The sequence below is a fragment of the Crocodylus siamensis genome, chromosome 11 (genome assembly GCF_052110815.1).
Source record: "Crocodylus siamensis isolate JL-2025a chromosome 11, ASM5211081v1, whole genome shotgun sequence".
NCBI classification, from domain to species: Eukaryota; Metazoa; Chordata; order Crocodylia; family Crocodylidae; genus Crocodylus; species Crocodylus siamensis.
In genome coordinates, this window is record NC_143405.1 from 23343278 (window position 1) to 23362012 (window position 18735).

At 49.7% G+C, this 18735-nt stretch overlaps 1 protein-coding gene and 1 long non-coding RNA gene across 2 annotated transcripts in view; one reads left to right on the plus strand and one right to left on the minus strand.

Moving 5' to 3' along the window:
* The window catches only part of LOC149855606 (uncharacterized), a 76753-nt gene extending 60424 nt beyond the window's left edge, over positions 1 to 16329 (minus strand). The window contains exons 1-2 of the long non-coding RNA XR_016438464.1: positions 16202 to 16329; positions 13795 to 13869 (exon numbers count right to left, since the gene is read on the minus strand). This is a non-coding gene — a long non-coding RNA (uncharacterized LOC149855606). The remainder of the gene's footprint in view (positions 1 to 13794; positions 13870 to 16201) is intronic.
* Positions 15909 to 18735, plus strand: part of CACNA2D2 (calcium voltage-gated channel auxiliary subunit alpha2delta 2) — a 719777-nt gene continuing 716950 nt past the window's right edge. The window contains exon 1 of the mRNA XM_090021767.1: positions 15909 to 16306. Coding sequence (XP_089877893.1) covers positions 16182 to 16306 — 125 coding nt within the window. The 5' untranslated portion in view covers positions 15909 to 16181. The remainder of the gene's footprint in view (positions 16307 to 18735) is intronic.

The window sequence follows — 18735 nt, forward strand, 5'->3', positions numbered from 1 at the left end:
CCCTGGACTTCAGGAGGGCCGATTTCAATGAGGTAAGGAGAATAGTCAGGGAGACATTGAGGTCCTGGAGGGGAGGGGAGTCTGGTGTCCAAGAAGAGTGGTTGTTCCTTAAAGAGACAATCCTCCAAGCCCAAAGGGAGGTAATCCCAACACGGATCAAAGGGGGACAGAGGGTGCAAAGGCCCCCATGGCTCACCAAAAGCGTCTGGGAATGTCTCCTACCTAAAAAGGAGGTGTACACCCAATGGAAGGGAGGGGCCATCACCAGGAAGGACTATACCTCTGTTGCTCGGGGATGCGGGGGGGCAGTCAGGAAGGCCAAGGAAGAGATGGAACTGGGACTAGCTACCCAGATCAAGGACAAGAAATCCTTTTTTAAATACATAGGGGGTAAAAAGAAGGTACTGGGTAATGCGGGACCTCTGCAGAACATGCTAGGAAATCTGGTCATCGCACCAGGCAGCAAAGCTAACCTATTTAACAATTTCTTTACCTCCATTTTTCTGAGCAGGGACTGGGTCATGCCCCCCCTGGGACTCCTGTAGGCCCCAGGGAAGGTGCACCCAGGCCTAGGGTCAGTGAGTACCAAGTCAGGGAACTTCTGGAAGGACTGGACATATTTAAATCAGGAGGTACTGATGATCTCCACCCCAGAGTGCTAAGGGCATTAGCAAAGGTTATTGTGGGACCCCTGGCATGGCTTTATGAGCACTCATGGTGCTCTGGTGGTGTGCCAGAGGACTGGAAAAGGGCCAATGTGGTTCCCATTTTAAAAAAAGGAAGGAAGGAGGACCTAGGAAACTATAGGCCTGTTAGTCTTACCTTGGTCCTGGGTAAGCTTTTTGAGAGAATGATCCTGGCGCATGTCCACAAGAGGCCAGCCGGGGAGATTATGCTTAGGGGCAATCAGCATGGGTTCATTAAAGGCAGGTCCTGTCAGACCAACCTGGTGGCCTTCTATGACCAGGTCACAAAATCCTTGGACGCAGGTGTCGCAGTGTAGTCCTTTTGGACTTTAGGAAGGCCTTCAACACTGTCTCTGACACCGTGTTCAAATTCACAGATGACACTAAGATGTGGGAGATGTGGGCATGCTAGAAGGGAGGAATAGGCTACGACAGGTTACAGGGGTGGGCGAATGAGAACAGGATGGGATTCAACACCGACAAGTGCAAGGTGATGCACCTGGGGAGGAAGAACCAGCACCATACCTACAGGTTGGGGAACTTCCTTCTCGTAAGTGGAGAGGCAGAAAAGGATCTTGGAGTCATCATTGATGCCAAGATGAACATGGGCCGACAGTGTGGGGATGCAGTCAGGAAGGCCAACTGTGCCTCGTCATGCATCCACAGATGCATCTCGAGCAGGTCCAAGGAGGTGATCCTCCCCCTCTATGCGGCACTGGTCAGGCTGCAGCTGGAGTACTGTGTCCAGTTCTGGGCGCCACACTTCAAGAGGGATGTGGACAATATGGAGAGGGTCCAGAGGAGGGCCACCCGTATGATCAGGGGGCAGCAGGGCAGGCCCTACGAGGAGAGACTACAGGACCTGAACCTGTTCAGCCTCCACAAGAGAAGTCTGAGGGGGGATCTGGTGGCCATCTGTAAACTTACCAGGGGGAACCAGCAGGCAATGGGCGAGTCCCTGTTTCCCCGAGCACTACCAGGAGTGACAAGGAATAACGGCCATAAGTTGACTGAGTAGGTTCAGGCTAGCCATCAGGAAGCACTACTTCACAGTCAGGGCGGCTAGGATCTGGAACCAACTTCCAAGGGAAGTGGTCCTCGCTCCGACCCTGGGGTCTTCAAAAGGAGGCTACATGAACACCTAGCCAGGGTCGCTTGACCCCAGCTTTCTTTCTTTCCTGCCCATGGCAGGGGATCCGACCTGATGATCTGCTCAGGTCCCTTCTGACCCTACCAACTATGAAACTCGGAAATACTAGCAGAGACCCTGGAGCATGAGCACTGATCCATTTCAGAGGCACACTAATGCGAATTTTAGGGCATCCTTTGTCAGGGCACCTGAGCTCTACTTCTCTCCTGTACTCTGTGCTGCTGCTCCCTGCACTTCTGGTTGCCTGCACAAGCATTCTTATTCTATCCACTCCAAAAGCTTTACAGACAGCTCTGTTGCTGCTGTTTCCCTCTTGAACTCTATTCAAACACAGTATGGTTCTCCCTGACTTGTGGTAAGTGTAGCAGTTACTTATTATGTTTCTATTAACATTGAGTGCATTCTTCTTTCCCCTCTGTGAAACACTAATATTGGGCATGAAGCAGCCCCATACATCATCAGCTGAGGAGCTGAGGTTGAAGAACCCTGGATAAGAAGAGTAAACCTTTAAAGTCAGAATGTGTATTAGCTATTATCATCTGTTTATTCTTAATTACCTCTTGCCCTTATTTGTCTCACTTTAATGGTATGTCAGCCAACATTTTCTGTCCTCTCACTCAGTAACAGAAGTAAAAAGGATATGGATGGGCTCCTCCTCCAGTTACCAGTGAATCTTAGACACACAGAGCCAAATTACACCTCTGTAAATGTAGGCAGAAATGAGATTAATTCAATGGGATTGTTTTGAATTTAAATTGGTGCAGCTGTTTGCAGAATGAGCCCATGTGTAGATCAGTTAGGTGCCTTCCCCTACCTGGTCAAAAAAAAAAGTCCATGCTCTGGGCCAGACAGAGAGTCTCAGTACAAGGAGAGATACAGAACTGCACCATCCCCAGGAGGATAGGAAGAGAGTCTGGAATCACATCTATCTGGACAAATCAGAAGTAACTCAATGGGGTTATATTTGGTAAACCAATATAATCAAGCAGAGAATCAGGTGGACTTTCCCTACTTCCTCCAAAAGCTGTCAGAGGGTGTTTGTTTTGACCAGCTTTTTCCTGATGATCTCCCCACCCCAAGGATGCCAGTGCAATGATCCTCCTCTGCACACTGATACAAATAGGGAATGGAGCAATGACCTCTTCTCTTCCCAGTCCCCTTCTTTTGGTGATTTGTTTACCAGGGAACAAATGGGGCAGTCCATTTCTGTAAACAAGGATTGCTGTTGTAATTGGTTTTTACACAACGTGCACCCATGCATACACTCTTCCTAGTTTTGGTCACAATCTGGCTCACTGAGCCGAGCACTCGGCTCTTCCTAACAAGTGGCTTTAATAACAACAACAACTACAAAGAAATCAGTCATAGGACCAGCTTGAGTCAGGGGAAGATGCCCAGCTGGTCCTAGAGTTCCTCCTTCAGGACTGCTTATTTAACACTGTCGCTAGTAGGTGTTGTAGGGTTTAGATGCCCTCTTTGTTGGTGCTTTGTCCCCCCGCAACATCAGGGTGAGACTTGGTTTCGGTGCCATGCAGATGGTCTGGGTGCTGCCCTTTCTCACCTGCCACGTCTTTGATGTTCTTGTTGAGGAGATGGTTCCCTGTTGGTGACCTGAAGGGGTCTTGGCCCTGGGGTGTCTTTGTGGGGCTCCAAACCTCCTTTTTAACCCAGCCTTACCATGGCCTTGACCTGGGTAGACGCTGCTCCCCACAGGTCTTCCCACATTGCCCGCCTTGGAAGGGATGGGTCTTTCTGGCCATCAATCTTCAGGGGTCCACCCCTTGTCTCCAGGTCAGCTTTCTCTCTTCTGGAAAATTAAACCTGAACCCTCCAGGGCCAAACTGTGATGTAAAGTGAAAATGACTGGCTTCTGTTGGCAGGACTCACAAGATTCTCTATCTCAGGGCCCTCGATCCCCCAGGGAGACTTGTCCATCCCCTTTCTGTTAACAGGCATGGGTACAGGCAAGTGTCCTGTGCTCAGACTCTGCTAGCTCTTATGGCATCACCTCCCCAGGGCCCAGCTGACCTGTGATCCAGTTGTCCTGGTCCTTCCAGCTGGCATTACCTACTTCCCCTTCTGGGGCCTCATGATCCCCCATGCTCTGCCCACTCCAGGGCTGTCTGGGGATGTCTGCAGGTTTGAGGAGCCATCCCCAGCCATGGTGCCCGAGCCCCTGGTTGGAGTCCTGTTGCTCCCTGGTGGTGTCCCCTGTGGCTGCTGCCCCACCATGGAGCTCCCTTGCCCTTGTCGGCCCCCAAGGCTGCCCTCTGCCTCAGTGGTCGGGGTCCTCCGGCAGGCGCCCAGTTCCTTCTTGAGGCAGCTGGAGTTGTAGCCCACCGGCTCCGCAGCTGGCATCTCCCAGCCGGTGTTCTGCTCCTGGCTTCCCAGCACAGCCCCAGCTGATTCCCTGGCCACGTTTTGAGCAGCCCACGGTGCTCCAAAGCCATGCCCCCAGCTTTCACCGATACGCAGGCTCAGGCAGCTGCGGAACTGCCAAGCCGTGTCTGCATCTCCTCCGAGCTCCCGCTCATCCTGGCTCCTAAGGTAAGTGCTGGGGCGCGTCGGGCAAGGGTCCAGGCCACATTGGGGGGGCTTTTGCCTCCCCTCTCAAAAACACCTACCTAGATCCTCTCTGTCCAGACAGCCCTTCTCTGATATTCTTTCTGTTTGGGTGGTGAGGCAGTGAGCCACCTGCCTCAGTAAGTCAGTAGACTCCATGCAATGTTTTCCCAGGAGGAGCAATATGTAATCAGATGGGACATTTTAAGTTGATGTTACTTGTTATTTAGGGCAGAATCTTGTTGCACTTTGGGTCAAAATGACACTTACACAAAATTGCAAATCCCAGTCCACATGCAGTGTGGATGTGCAAGTATCCACCAATGCTACTGACCTTCAATATACTGGTGACCAAAGATGCCTCCAGAAAATCCTTCTGCATCAAATGGGAAGGAAGATTACTGCACAAATGCCAACATCCTTACTAAAGCCAATGTTACCAGCACTGAATCAGTGATTCCCCAAGCACCAGCTTTTCTGGACCAGACATTGTGTATGGATGCCTGACTCTTGACCCCTAGTACAAGTGCTCTACTCCCAGCTTAGTAACAGCCTAAGACCTTGTATTGGCCAGAAAAAATGCTACAAGGACACATTGAAAGCATATCTCAAAGAAACAGATGCCGACATCAAAAGCTGGGAGAAGCTAGCTGCCGACTTACTCCAATAGTGCTGCGCCTCAACCAAGCGGCAGCCTGTTTTGAGGTAAAGTATCTTGCCCTTGAAGCAGAGAAGAGAAAGTGGAGGAAGGAAAAAGAGAGACGTCCTAGCCTACAGTCTACTCTCCCTTTTTGAAAGACCTGCAACTTTTGTGGATGGGTCTGTGGCTCAAGAATTGGACTTTTAATTCCTCTCATGACCCATCAATGAGTCATGATAGAAATGATCCTCAAATTGAGGGACTACCAATGACAATGGCACCTACTAAGCATGTTCAGCAGGCTATGCTCTGGCTGACCATGAGCCTCAGTGAAGTCCTGAAATTGTGGCTGGGAAAAATAGAGAAAGCAGGATGACCTTATTTTGTTTTAGGTCAAGAGCCTCCTCATTAGCAAACTTGCCCAGATGCTGGGCCCTACTCACCCAGAGGGGGTTTGTATTTTCATCTTTCCAATTTCCCAGTATAGTGCTTTAGCAACCAGACTATAAGGTAGGTATTATCTAGTGCCTGTTTCAGCCCTCTTCCCAAAGCTAAGCCATTCACCTTGCATTTCCTAGTCATAGGATACAATAGATGGTGATCAGCAGGAAGTTTCTGCACGTTGGGAAGCAAGGTACAGGATAGAACTTGAAGTCTCTTCCCTTCCGTTCCAAAGCAGCTGCAGTCTCACAAAGCCACACATCCTCTAATTTGCCTTTTTTCTTCCTGGCCCCACATTTCCCTCTCTTCACTGGCCAGCGGTGTAGCTTCATAGGGCATATCCAGATGAGCCCACACATGCATCTCAAACCCTTTTGAGACACTGGAAAAGACACGTGTGGGAACCAGAAATGGTTCCCCCTGTTGCAAGAGTGCAGCACGGGGGCAAAGTTAGACCCCTGGAGTAAAAAATAAAAATATTGCTAAAAAAAGCAGAGCAGGGAATGGTCCTGCACCGAGCCCTGAGACAACTGGAGTCTGGATCCTCCACAGAGACACTCTGGCTGCCAGAGCATCTCTATTGTTGGCCCTCACCCTGGTACTGAAGCATGCTGCTTGCCTGTGCAGGGCAGGCAACGTGCCAGCAGCAGGGCTCCAGTGCCAGTAAGTGAGGGGCTGGTGGGGCTGGAGGAGGGGGAGGGGCGATGGGACCCCGCTGGCCCCGCCCCCCCCAATCTCTTCCCCACCCAGCCCCACTCCCTGCCTGACCCCTGCGTCCCCCAGATCCCTTCCCTGCCCGGGCCCAGCCCCCCCACCCCAGCATCCCCACAATTAAAAAAAAAACAAACCCTCCCTGGCCTTTACTGGCAGTTCCAGCTGCCATCTGGATTACTGGGGCACCACCTGCACAGTGCAGAGCAGGGTGACAGCCCCAGCCCAGGGCCTCCTAGCCCCCGCTGCCCTGTGCTGCCCAGGGGGGCTCTGCCAGGAGGCCCTGGAGCCTCCTCAGCCCCTGCTTCTAGGGTGAGTAGAGTCTTTTTTTCTTTTAAGTGCCAGTGCCTGGGGTTGCAGGGGCAGCCATGGGGGCTGGGGGTGCAAATGGGGGATGGGGCCAGGCGAGGCAACCATTAGGGGGTCTGGGGGAAGGAGGGTAGGTGGGGCAGCCGGCAGAGGATGGGGCCAGGTGGGGCAGCAATCGGGGCTGGAATGAGGCATGTGGGTCCTGCAGCGGGGGTGGTAGCCCTGCAGGGGACATTTGGCCCCTGTTGGGGGGGGATGTTACCCCTGTTGAGGGGCCATAGCCCGTGTTGGGGGGCAGCGAAATATATATTCATGTATTCATCAATTCATGAAACATGTATTTAGAGTTCACGTTATTATTATGATAGAGACATTGCTAGTCTTCCAAACTGCTTTAACTTATGACGTCATTGGGATAACGGAGACCTGGTGGGACTCCACCCATGACTGGACCACAGGTATAGAAGGCTATACCCTGTACAGGAGGGATCGTGTTGACAAAAGGGGCATGGGTATAGAGAGCTACACCCCCGCCCCCTATGTGAAGGAAAGCTACATGTCCCTGCAAGTTGATGTTGGCGACCAGCACGGACAGCTAGAGACCCTCTGGGTAAAAATTCGTGGGGAATACGGCACAGGGGACACAACGGTGGGAGTCTACTACAGACCTCCCACTCAAAGTCCTGAGCTTGACCAGGAGTTCGCCCGGGAACTGACTGAGGCCGCTTGCTCCAGGACCTTGGTTGTCATGGGGGACTTCAATTACCCGGACATCTCGTAGGAAGATCACTCAGCAAAATCCGAGCGGTCGCAAAGCTTTCTCTTGTGCGTGGATTACCTCTACCTGACTCAAGAAGTCTATGGGCCAACGAGAGGCAAAGCGCTGCTCGACTGGTACTGGCTACGGAGGACGACCTAATCGGCGACCTAGTGATCGATGGGAAGCTGGGTGATAGCGACCATGAGCTGATCACCTTCACCATCCGCCGTAAAGCTGGCAAGTCAGTCAGCAACACAGAAGTCCTTGACTTCAGAAAAGCTGACTTTGACAAGCTCAAGAGGCTAGTCGGTCAGGCCCTTAGGGACCATGACCCCAGGGAGATGGGAGTTCAAGAAAAGTGATTGCGATCCTCAATGCACAAGCTAAATCTATTCCAACATGGAGGAAAGGCAGCAAGAAGGCACAGGAGCCCTCCTGGCTCTCCAGGGACCTAGCGGACCTCCTGCGGCTAAAAAGGAAAGCCTACAAAGGATGGAAGACGGGATTCACCTCCAAGGAGGATTATTCTGCGCTGGTCCGGTCTTGCAGGGAGCAAACCAGGAAAGCCAAGGCTGCAACTGAACTCCAACTAGCTTCAAGCATCAAGGACAACAAAAAGTCCTTTCTCAGATATGTGGGGAGCCGGAGGAAAAGCAAGGGCAATGTTGGACCCCTGCTAAACCAGATGGGGCAACTGACAACTGACGCCCAGGAAAAAGCCAACCTATTAAATAGGTACTTTGCGTCAGTCTTTCATCAGTCACACGGGACGCCCATGCCTGCTACGGGACAGGGAGATCCGGGTGATGGAGATCCCCTACCCTCCATAAATGCTGACCTCATGAAGGAACACCTTGAGAAGCTGGATACCTTCAAGTCAGCCGGCCCTGACAACCTGCACCCCAGGGTACTCAAGGAGCTGGCGAGCATCATAGCCCAGCCCCTGGCACAGATCTTTGAAAACTCCTGGCGCTCTGGTGTAGTGCCCGAAGACTGGAAGAAGGCCAATGTGGTGCCGATCTTCAAGAAAGGGAGGAGAGTGGATCCGGCTAACTACAGGCCCATTACCTTGACTTCTATCCTGAGGAAGATCCTAGAAAAGTTTATTAAGGAGGCCATCCTTGAGGGACTGGCCCAGGCTAACATCCTAAGGGATAGCCAGCACGGGTTTGTTGCAGGTAGGTCTTGTTTGACCAATCTCATTTCCTTCTATGACCAGGTGACCTCTCACCTGGACAAGGGAGAAGAGATTGATGTCATATATCTTGACTTCAAAAAAGCTTTTGATCTGGTATCCCATGATCACCTCTTGGCCAAACTGGCCAGTTGTGGCCTTGGCTCCACCACGATCCGCTGGCTGGGAAACTGGCTCTGTGGTTGGACCCAGAGGGTTGTAATTGATGGCAGTCACTCATCGTGGTGCCCTGTGACCAGTGGGGTCCCTCAAGGCTCTGTCCTTAGACCCATACTGTTCAATATCTTCATTAATGATGTGGACATTGGAGTCAGGAGTAGACTGGCCAAGTTCGCCGATGACACCAAACTTTGGGGCAAAGCATCCATGCCAGAAGATAGGCGGGTGATCCAGGCTGACCTGGACAAGCTCAGCAAATGGGCAGATGAGAACCTGATGGTGTTTAACACCGAAAAATGCAAGGTTCTCCACCTTGGGAGGAAAAACCTCAAGCACCCTTATAGGCTCGGCAGTGCTACGTTGGATAGCACTACAGAAGAAAGAGACTTGGGGGTCATCACTGACCACAAGATGAACATGAGCCTGCAATGCGATGCTGTGGCTAGTAAAGCAACCAAAACGCTGGCTTGCATCCATAGATGCTTCTCGAGCAAATCCCGAGACGTCATTCTCCCCTTGTACTCGGCCTTGGTGAGGCCGCAGCTGGAGTACTGTGTCCAGTTTTGGGCTCCACAATTCAAAAAGGATGTGGAGAAGCTTGAGAGAGTCCAGAGGAGAGCCACGCGCATGATCAGAGGTCAGGAAAACAGATCTTACGATGACAGGCTGAGAGCCATGCGACTCTTTAGCCTGGAAAAGCGCAGGCTCAGGGGTGATCTGATGGCCACCTATAAGTTTATCAAGGGTGACCACCAGGATCTGGAGGAACGTTTGTTCACCAGAGCGCACCAAGGGATGACGAGGTCAAACGGTCAGAAACTCCTGCAGAACTGTTTCAGGCTGGACATAAGGAAGAATTTCTTTACTGTCCGAGCCCCCAAGGTCTGGAACAGTCTGCCAGCGGAGGTGGTTCAAGCACCTACATTGAACACCTTCAAGAGTAAATTGGATGCTTATCTTGCTGGGATCCTATGACCCCAGCTGACTTCCTGCCCTTTGGGCAGGGGGCTGGACTCGATGATCTCCCGAGGTCCCTTCCAGCCCTAATGTCTATGAAATCTATGAAATCTATGAAACTCTGTAGTTACACCAATAACACTTTGCCCAACTGGTCGCACGCTCTCTCTCTCCCTCTCCCTCTCTCTGTAGTGGTTTTTTGTTTTATCTGTGGAGAAACATGGATTTCAGGGTATTTTAAAGACTGACTTGGGGATTTTTTTATCAGGGATTTTTCAGTTTTCAAATGGGGAATGCCAGAATTCCACTAGGGAGGCCAGAGGCAGGCACCTCCCTGCTCAGAGCTGACACCTTGGACCCAGCTGGAGGTGGCTGACCTCCTGGCCAAATGGGGCCAGGAGGACATGCTTTGACAGTTCAAAGCAGGTCACCACACCCAGAACATCTTCTGGGCAATAGCTGCCCAGAAGGCCAGGCAGGGGGCACACATGGCAGTAGTGCCGCACAGAGGCCAACGCTGCAGCCACAGACCACTGTCAGCTGGCCCAGAGGGGCAGATGTCTCTACTGGCTGTGTAGTCCCCATCCCAATCTGCCACGTGGCAGCGGGTCACAGCCAGGCAGCAGCCCCCATTGCCAAACTGCTGCAGTGGGTAGAGGGTGCAGGGAACTCTCAGGGCTGCTTCAGCAGTCCAGCTGGCACAAGGGCTAGTGTTCCCAGGTACCAACTGGATGGGCCCCAGAAGCTCCTGACAGCAAGTGGCTCTGAGCTACTTGCCAAGGCAACATTTTGTAGTGCTGGGGCCAGGACAGGGCAGCTTTTTATACTGCTGGGGACAGCACAGGTGCTGGCCCCAGGCTCTAACTCCCCCTGGCTGTAGATCTGGGAGGAGCCAGGTAGGGGTATTTTGCCCCAAGTGGCACAATTTGCTCCAGAACAAATTGTATGTCCAAGCACATGTGCTGAGTCATAAAGCCTTGGCTCAAATTTGCGCCGCTTCTATTTGAGCTGCTGCAAGCACATGTGCTTGCATGTGTGGACACACCCAAAAGGAGCAATGGAGAGAGTATCAGATAGCACCTGACCTAGCTGGCATAGTTGTTTAAGTATATATTGAAAAAGTAGAGAGATATAGGGCCTTAAAACCTGGCTCTTCCACCTCCTGGATAAAAACGCTGACCATTAAACTATGTAGTTAAAACACTGGAGGTCTTCTAGCTGTGGTTTTATTTTCCAGCTACAGCTGTGGGACTTACACACATACAGAGCCTTGTTCCTACCCAGCCAGAGCACAACATACTCTGGGCGCTGTAGGCTGCCACCCCCTATGTACTCAGGGGTCATAGGTTACCAACCCCTGTGCTAAACCAAAACAGGTGTATTAGGAAAGCAAGCGCATCCTAAATGTACCTTGCTTTTCATTAGGTGCATCTACACATTCACTTTAATGCACAGTAGCCTATTTCACTGCACATTAGAGTATCACGGCAAAAAACTGTGCTAATATGCTAATGCACAGTAAAATAAGGTTGCTGTACATTAAGCATCACTAAAAAAGCATGTACGTTCACTACTACATGTTAGGGCAGCCTAATGCACATTTAGTTAACACCTCACATTAGAAGTAGTAAACTTAATGTGCAGTAGCAAAAGCACATTAATGAATGTGTAGATGCACCCACTGAGGCAGATATTGCAAGTTCCTATTTTTTCCCATGAAATTCGATCCCACCGTCACTAGGTAGTTATAGGAGAATTGGCTCTGAGGGATATCTCTGTTTCTCTGGTATCCTGTCGGAATGCTACTGGTGCCATGTTCTTAATTTTATAGGGTCCAATATGTATTAGAGTATTACACCATAGTAGGTGCTATTTCAGCTTCACTAGGAGGAGATGTACAGTACTCAGACTTGCTTTGGGAACCAAAACTGATATTTTAAAAACATCTTCAGAGACACTCTGCACAGAGCAGATTAATTCAATGTAGCAGCTGCATCCTGGTTTTAAGGAACATTTTGGTGATGGGTGCTGCAGTTCTGCAATTGTAAAGTGACAGCATTGTACTCCAGTCTCAGCTGCAGAAATTTAATAACAGTGACTGGAGGAGAGTTTCTAGCAGGCATCCTAGAGGTAGGAGCAGGGGATATGAGGATTAGTTACTAGCATTAAGTCTTAGCCGTGCATAGTTTTTAGTTCACGGATGTTATTGTTACTCCCTTATATACACTGATTGAAAAATGTATGTGAACTTCCACATTTGGTGTCCGTGTAAAGATAATAAAAGGAACCCCCTCGATCAATTCGTGTTTGTGCCATGGGCAATGGGCTTTGTTTGTGGGATGTCAGGACGAATCTAGTAGGTGTAAACCAACATTTTTTCTGTCATATGTCCTAACTAATCTCTTCATTTGTGTCCCATCACATTTAAGAAACCTTTCAAATGACTTTTTCTTAGCAGACTGCCTGATTATAGATTGCAGAGCTCACAACAACAAATGTAACATAGTTAAAAACATTTACAGTTGCAAATGGAAAGTGTGAAAATAGTAAGGGGGGAGGGGAGGAAACCACCAAAGCAACAGGAAAACAAAATGGCTATATGCTCCAATGAAATTTGCATCATTTTTTCTGTAAACTTAAAGAAGCTTCAAAAAACTGCATTTTCCTTCAGGGAGGGCTTGATATCAACTTGCAGCAAAGCAAGACAGGGCAGCAACACTAGAAAGCAGTTAATAGACAGTCGGGGCCCTTTTCTTTATTCCCAGTGCACCCACAACTTCAAAGGTCAAACTCTCCTCTCAAGCGCATTGGCACCAGAAATTAAATTTACCTTTTGCTTAGAGTGGTACAAATGGGTGCAAGACCAGAACTTGGTCTTGAGGAAAGGGAAAGCTAGTGCTTTTGCGTGTGTGTTCAGCTAGATGCATTTAGCTCCTGCTTCCAGTTGTTACTTATGGGCAAGCAACTTTCCCATATAATGCATCAGTTTCCCCATTTTTTAAATGGAGATAATTGTACTTACCGTTTAAAGCACTTTGAGATTCACAGGTGCAAAGGCCTGTATAATAGCTACATTATAGTGCTAGGTGCTGTACAGATGCACAATGAAAAGAGATGCTGTAGCAGGGAACCCAAACCCTGTTACTTGGGCACAATGGAAGGCAGGAGAGGGGACTGTAACAGAGAGTCAGGGGCTTCTGTCACTTTAATCGGACACAGCAGGATAAGTTGGCAGTGTGGGACATAGCTGCAGAAGTGCAGGCTGGCTCTTAAGAGGGTAAAACACCTGTGTTGGGGGGTGGGGGTGGGGACGGACATAACAGAAGTGGGGGCTTCTAGGTATGTAAAACCAGGGCCTGAGCCACAGCAGTCAGTCAGACTCTGCAGGCTGTATGGAGAGAAACTCCCCCAGGGAACCTGACTGTAGGAAGCAGTGCCCAGGGATAACCAAGCTAGCCACAAATGTGAGAGTGGGCCTAGCCTTGGAATTTGGGAGTTTGTGGTATGATATTGACAGCCAGTGGGGATAAATTGTATAGTAGTAGTTTGCTTAAATTTCAGTTGTGCTGCTGTATGTTTGCTTGTTTGTTGAACAACTGGTGGACTCTGTAGGGGCACAAGCGGGGTACCTGGCAGGCAGCTACCACTGAGGCTGAGGCCCAGAGGGCCAGGGCATGAGTTAATGGATCTGGAGGAGAAAGAAGTGCTGAAGCTGAATAGGATGAAGCTTGGACAAGAGTTGGGGTCCAAGGGGTGCAGCGTTAGTCCAGGACACACAAAAAAAGTGTGTGTGGAGGGAAGACTTTCAGGTGTTGGGGTCTGAACTCCAAGCCAAGTGAGCCAGGGTGAAGCCACAGAGAAGAAGAAGGGACTAGGAAAAACACCTAGAGCTTGCTAGCTTCAAAGGGAAGCCTTCCCTCTTCATCAACAATATCAAGGCATAGCCCAATGTACTGTATTTTATTAAATAACTATATTCATTATTGAAACAAAAGGTTATGCTGAAAAATGCTTTACCTGTGGGATTCCTGTCGAGTTCAGTGCATGGTGATCTTGCAAGACCAGATCTCTAGATTCTAGCTTCAGCCTTGTGCTTATTTTTCTAAGTGATCTTGGACAAGTACCAACATTTCTGTGATTCAGCTTCCTTCCAAACCCTACTAAGTGTTCTGGTCAGTAATCAGTTTGGCAAATCCTCATTATTTCCATTTGTAAGAGTGTTACCTTTTGGGAGGTGTTCTCAGTGCATCATGTTGACGAGGTCACACGCACCTTTGGTTTCTCAGGGCACAGCAGGTTCTGGAATTAGAATTGCTTTTGCTCACTCGGGGGCTGGTAGTGCTTTGGCCCCTCACCTGAGAAGGAGACTGAGATATGTCTCTTAAGGGAGTATTTACAATGCCTTAGTTCAAAAAGCATTCCTGGGTTTTGAACTTATCACTCTGTTTAAGGCTCTAGAAAAGACACGGAAGAGCTGGCAACACCTAGGGTCCCCAGACTTCCTTGGTCCAGGACAATCTAGATTTAGAGTTGGAAGATGCTGAGGCAGTATTTAGATGACGTTCAACCCTACATCTGTCTCGTACATTCTGCATGGTGCTGATCACTAACTACTTTGTTCCCTTGCTGGGGATGGATGAAGGTGAGCTGTCTAAGACTCAGTCTATGCAAGACTAAGACTATATGCTACAATTAATCAGATGCAGTGCTGGAAACACCAGGCCTTCAAAATGTTAAATCAGGTTCCAAAATCATGATATTTAAAAATGTTGCGTTTTACTTGTTTTGGTGTTTTGAATATTTAGTGTGCATCCTAGCAGATTTGTTGATGCTTCTCCAATCAGACTGTTACTACTTTTTAAATGAAAGTGGAAATTCTCAACCGTTTGACTGAGAACTGGGGACTCTTGTTGCAGTGAACCAGGCCCCTGAGGGGGAACTCTGGAGTGCTGCATGGCTGCATCTGAATACTCACTCGCACGTCAGTGAGCGAAGAGTGCAGAATGCAACGGCCTGTATGTTCATGGGCCTCAGAAGTCCCATTACCTCTGTGGTCCACAAGCAGTACTAACTTCATATTCATTTCTGGATGAAATTTAGAGGTCTTGTTTAACTTAATGAGCTGGGTGTTGATTAACTCCAAAGACCATCTCTGTGTGATTGCATGGTATTTAGAAGCAGTGCAGGGACTGCAGCATGCTGTCGGTCTCCCCTCTTGTGGAGGTGATTGGAAAGGAGGGGGAAGTCCCAGTGCCCTGTGAGATAGGAGAGGGTCCTCTGCTTGCATCCATGTATGCTTTGGTTCACCAGAGCCAGATATTGGGGACACCTTGGATAACAATGCAAAGACCACTCATTCACCTAGGGTGGCCTGGGGAATGGAAAGGAAGGAGGGAGTGAGATCCTATTTGGTTTCCCAGGGCATACCAGGGTCTGATATTAGAATTGCTTTTGCAATGTCTAGGAGGGTTGTAAAATGCTGGAACAGGCCACCTAGAGACTCTGCATCCTTGGAGGTTCTTAAACCCTGGCTGGGATGATGTAGTTGGGGATGGTCTTGCTTTTGAGCAGGGGCTTGGACTAGATGACATCCTGAGGTCCCTTCCAACCCTAATTTTCTATGATTCTCTGATGTTAGGAAGACCTATTCGGAAGACCAGTCTGCTAGGACAAGTGGCCAAAGCAAGTGTTACTTTTTTTTTTTTTAACAGATCTAAGTGCAGTAACCAAGTAACACTTCCCTGCCTCTGAGGGGTTGCACTAAGCTTGCAGGTCATGCAGTTCATGGAGGTCTGCACATACAAGGTACTCCTCGGGAGTGGTGCATAGATTGTGGCTTTAGGAATACAGGCCCCTGAGGGAAATGGGGAGGCACTGTTGATCTCCAAGGAAATGCCTTGCAACGGGCACATGTCTTGAGCGGTGCAAAATTAAATCCGTTCCACTTTCTCTCTTACGCAAGGAAGGAGGGTGCTGCGTGGGCCCAGCCCGGCCGAGCCGCCCGCCGAGCGGGGCCACCAGAGCGGGGCCAGGGGCCGGGGAAGTTGGCATCCGAGGGCGCACGGAGAGCGCGCAGCGGGGCAGCAGGCCTCGCTTGCCCGGGAAGGGGTTGGCAGCGGAGGCGCGTGGCAGCGATGCGGGGCAGGGCGGCGGCTCCCGCCGGCGCAGGTGAGCGGGGCCCGGGGATGCGGGCAGCGCCGCGCGGGCCCGGGCGAGACGGTGCAGACGCGGCCGGCCCGGCGGGAGCATGCGCCGTGGCTGCCGCGAGGCTGGGGCTGGAGCGGGGGGGGGGGGAGGGAGGGGAGGAGGCTGGGCAGGTTGGCCGCCTATTTGAGGGAAAGTATCAGTTTGTGCTCGCTCAGTGCTGGCTACCGCGGAGCTGAGCCCGGCGGCGGCGGCGGCGCGCAGGGAGCACTGCCCCTCTCATCGCACTGGTGGCGGGCGGCGGAGGCTGCCCCCTGCCCGGCTCGCGCCCTCCTCGAGCGGCCGCAGCCGCAGCCCCCGAGCCCCCCGGCCGGGCAGGGGCGACGCGCGGGGCCCCGGGCGGCCCCGGGGGGAGAGGATTGCTGCCGCCGCCGCCTGCCCTTCCACACTGCATTTTTAATGGAAACATGGCGATCTCGGCTCAGACCTGCAGCGCATCTTCCATGGTCCCGGCTCTGTGCGGCCACATCGTCCTGCTCCTCGTCCTCTCCGCCCCCGCCGCGGACTGCTACAGCTTCCCCCAGCAGTACACGTAAGTCGGCCCCTTCCCCCGCGCTGCCTCCCAACTTGCCCCTTCCCCGGGGCTCGTCGCGGCGCCGGGCATCTCCGGCTCCAGCCCTCGGGAGCTCCGCCTCGGGCTGCGCAGCCCTGGTGGGGGGCGCGGGGGACCAGCAGCGCACAGGTTGCGTCCCCCAGCCCCGGGGATGTGGAGTTGGCAGCGCAGGACGCTGGTCCTCCTAACTTCAGCCCCTGGGGGGTCGGGGTCTGCACGTCAGGGCAGAAGGGAGAAGCGCAGCGGAGCTGAGCCATCGGGGTAGGAGGGACCGGGGTGAAGGAAGCATTGTGCTAGCCTGGCATTTTAAGAGCAGTTAATCTCTCTCTTATGTGTATATATATAATATTTTTTTTTTCTTTGTGAAGGATGCATCCGAGAGCGATGCTCGGGAGGAGCGGGGCATCACGAGTGACTAATAGTGAAAGGGACACCCAGGGAAACATTGAAGTTAATATCATGAGCTCTTTAGGAAAGAGCTGTAGTGAGGGCACAGGTTCAAAAGATCAGGGTTAGGGTGCTGGACTTCTTTCTTGTACAGGCTAGCAAGTACACAAGTGCCTGTCTAGATGCTCCCTGCAAGCAGAGGAGAAGATTCCTCCAACAATGTTTGTTTGCAGGTGGGACTCCAGTCCATTACTTCTAGTTTATGCAGCCTTGTGGATCTTTATTCCAACCTGTTTTTGAAATCTTTAATGTGAAATATTTCCCCTCACCCTCCCTTGCTAAGAAAAGGGGGGAGAAATGGACTGAATCTTGCCGGAAGACTCAAACTTTATCAGTGCGTGCAGTTTTTTTTTTTCCCTCAACTGGTTATCTAAATGTTAATTTTAGTGAGAGGAAGAACTAGAGATGGCTTTGGCTTACAGGTGCACAATGTAATATCCACAATCCAGAAGCATGCTGTGGAGTTTTAGTAGAAACTAAGATCACCTGTGATGAACTATCACTCAGTCTGAAGATGTGTGGTTTTGGGTTTTTTTTGGTTTTGTTTTTTTTTTTCTCCCTCTCTGAACTGACCCACTTTATTGGGGGGGAGGGGAGGGATTCTGTCACTGCACTAAAATCAGAATTCATATAATTTTGGAGAGTTTGAGAGGATGGGTGAAGAAAGGATGCACAATGTATTTTGAAAGGAAATATGTTAATTTTGAAAGGAGTTGCATTTAAAAGGTCATCTTGTTAACACACTTGCTCTTTCCATGTTGTAGTGGTTACAAGATAACCCTTCTCCACTAGAAACAATTCCATTAGAACTGTTTCTGAGCTGTGTCGAGATACAGTCACTTCTGTTATGGATATTGAGGTCTGTGATGGGGGGGAAAACTGCAAAATCAGACCATTCAAAGTAAAGGCTGATACTGTGGCATTGCATTGTGCTGTTCTGTAGGTAGGGAAAGGGTTCACTGCTGAATTAATAGCAGTGTTTCTCTTAACTTTATTTTGTCCTCACAGATGTTTGTTGGTTTGTGTCAAAACTTCTGTGTTGGTTAAGCACAAGATGCTTTTATGCTCAATTTTTTTTTTTTTTTTTGTAATATATTTTAATTGTGTGTGTATATTTACCTATAGTATGAGACTTCTGAATGCACTTAAATTTCTGTATTTAGGCCTTCTAAGAAGGGTTATTAGTACAATTTACTCATTTGTTTGATACTGTTATAGTCATTAGTGTCAATATTCTGGCACTAGTTTTCTTCCAGAGGTATACTTAGCTGAAATACTTACTCAGTCACTTACTTGTGGCATCCTATAGATTCCTTTAGGGCTTTTGTGAGCACTGTAGCCACCCTTCTGAACACACATCATTGACCTCGAAGAGCATTTTTCTTTTAATCTAACTGTTAAATGTATACACAAATGCCTTGGAATAAAGCTTTGAAGTGTCTATTGAAGGAGGGGTGGGGGCAAGGAAGGAAAGTATGCCTGCATCTGTACAAGGAGGGCCTGATCTTGCAACTCTACTCACATGAGTAATCCTTACTCATGCGGGAAGTCCTATTGGTGTCAGTGAGACTACTTGTATTTGAAGTACGAATGAGATTTGTGGTATTGCATTTTTATAGCTCAGCGATCGTTTTAGTTTTTATTTTCTTCCTCCTTTTTAAATTCTGAACACGTAGCACTGAATGGTGAAATAATTACTTTCCGCTGACCAGTTTAGTTGCATTTTTTTTGAGTTGTAAAAACTTTTTGATCTTAAATGCATTTTTAGATTAATTTAAATTCATAAATATTGAAGTGGTTATATATTGTGCACTTGTTCATGTGTGCTGTCTGAGCAATACTTTTTTTGTAGCCAAGTTTTTTTTAAATTCCCAATGAAACAGGGTTTATTATAATAATACATGTACCGTTACTATCTCTGTTCTGGCTGTGTCAATGGTGTTACCAAAATGGACTCAATC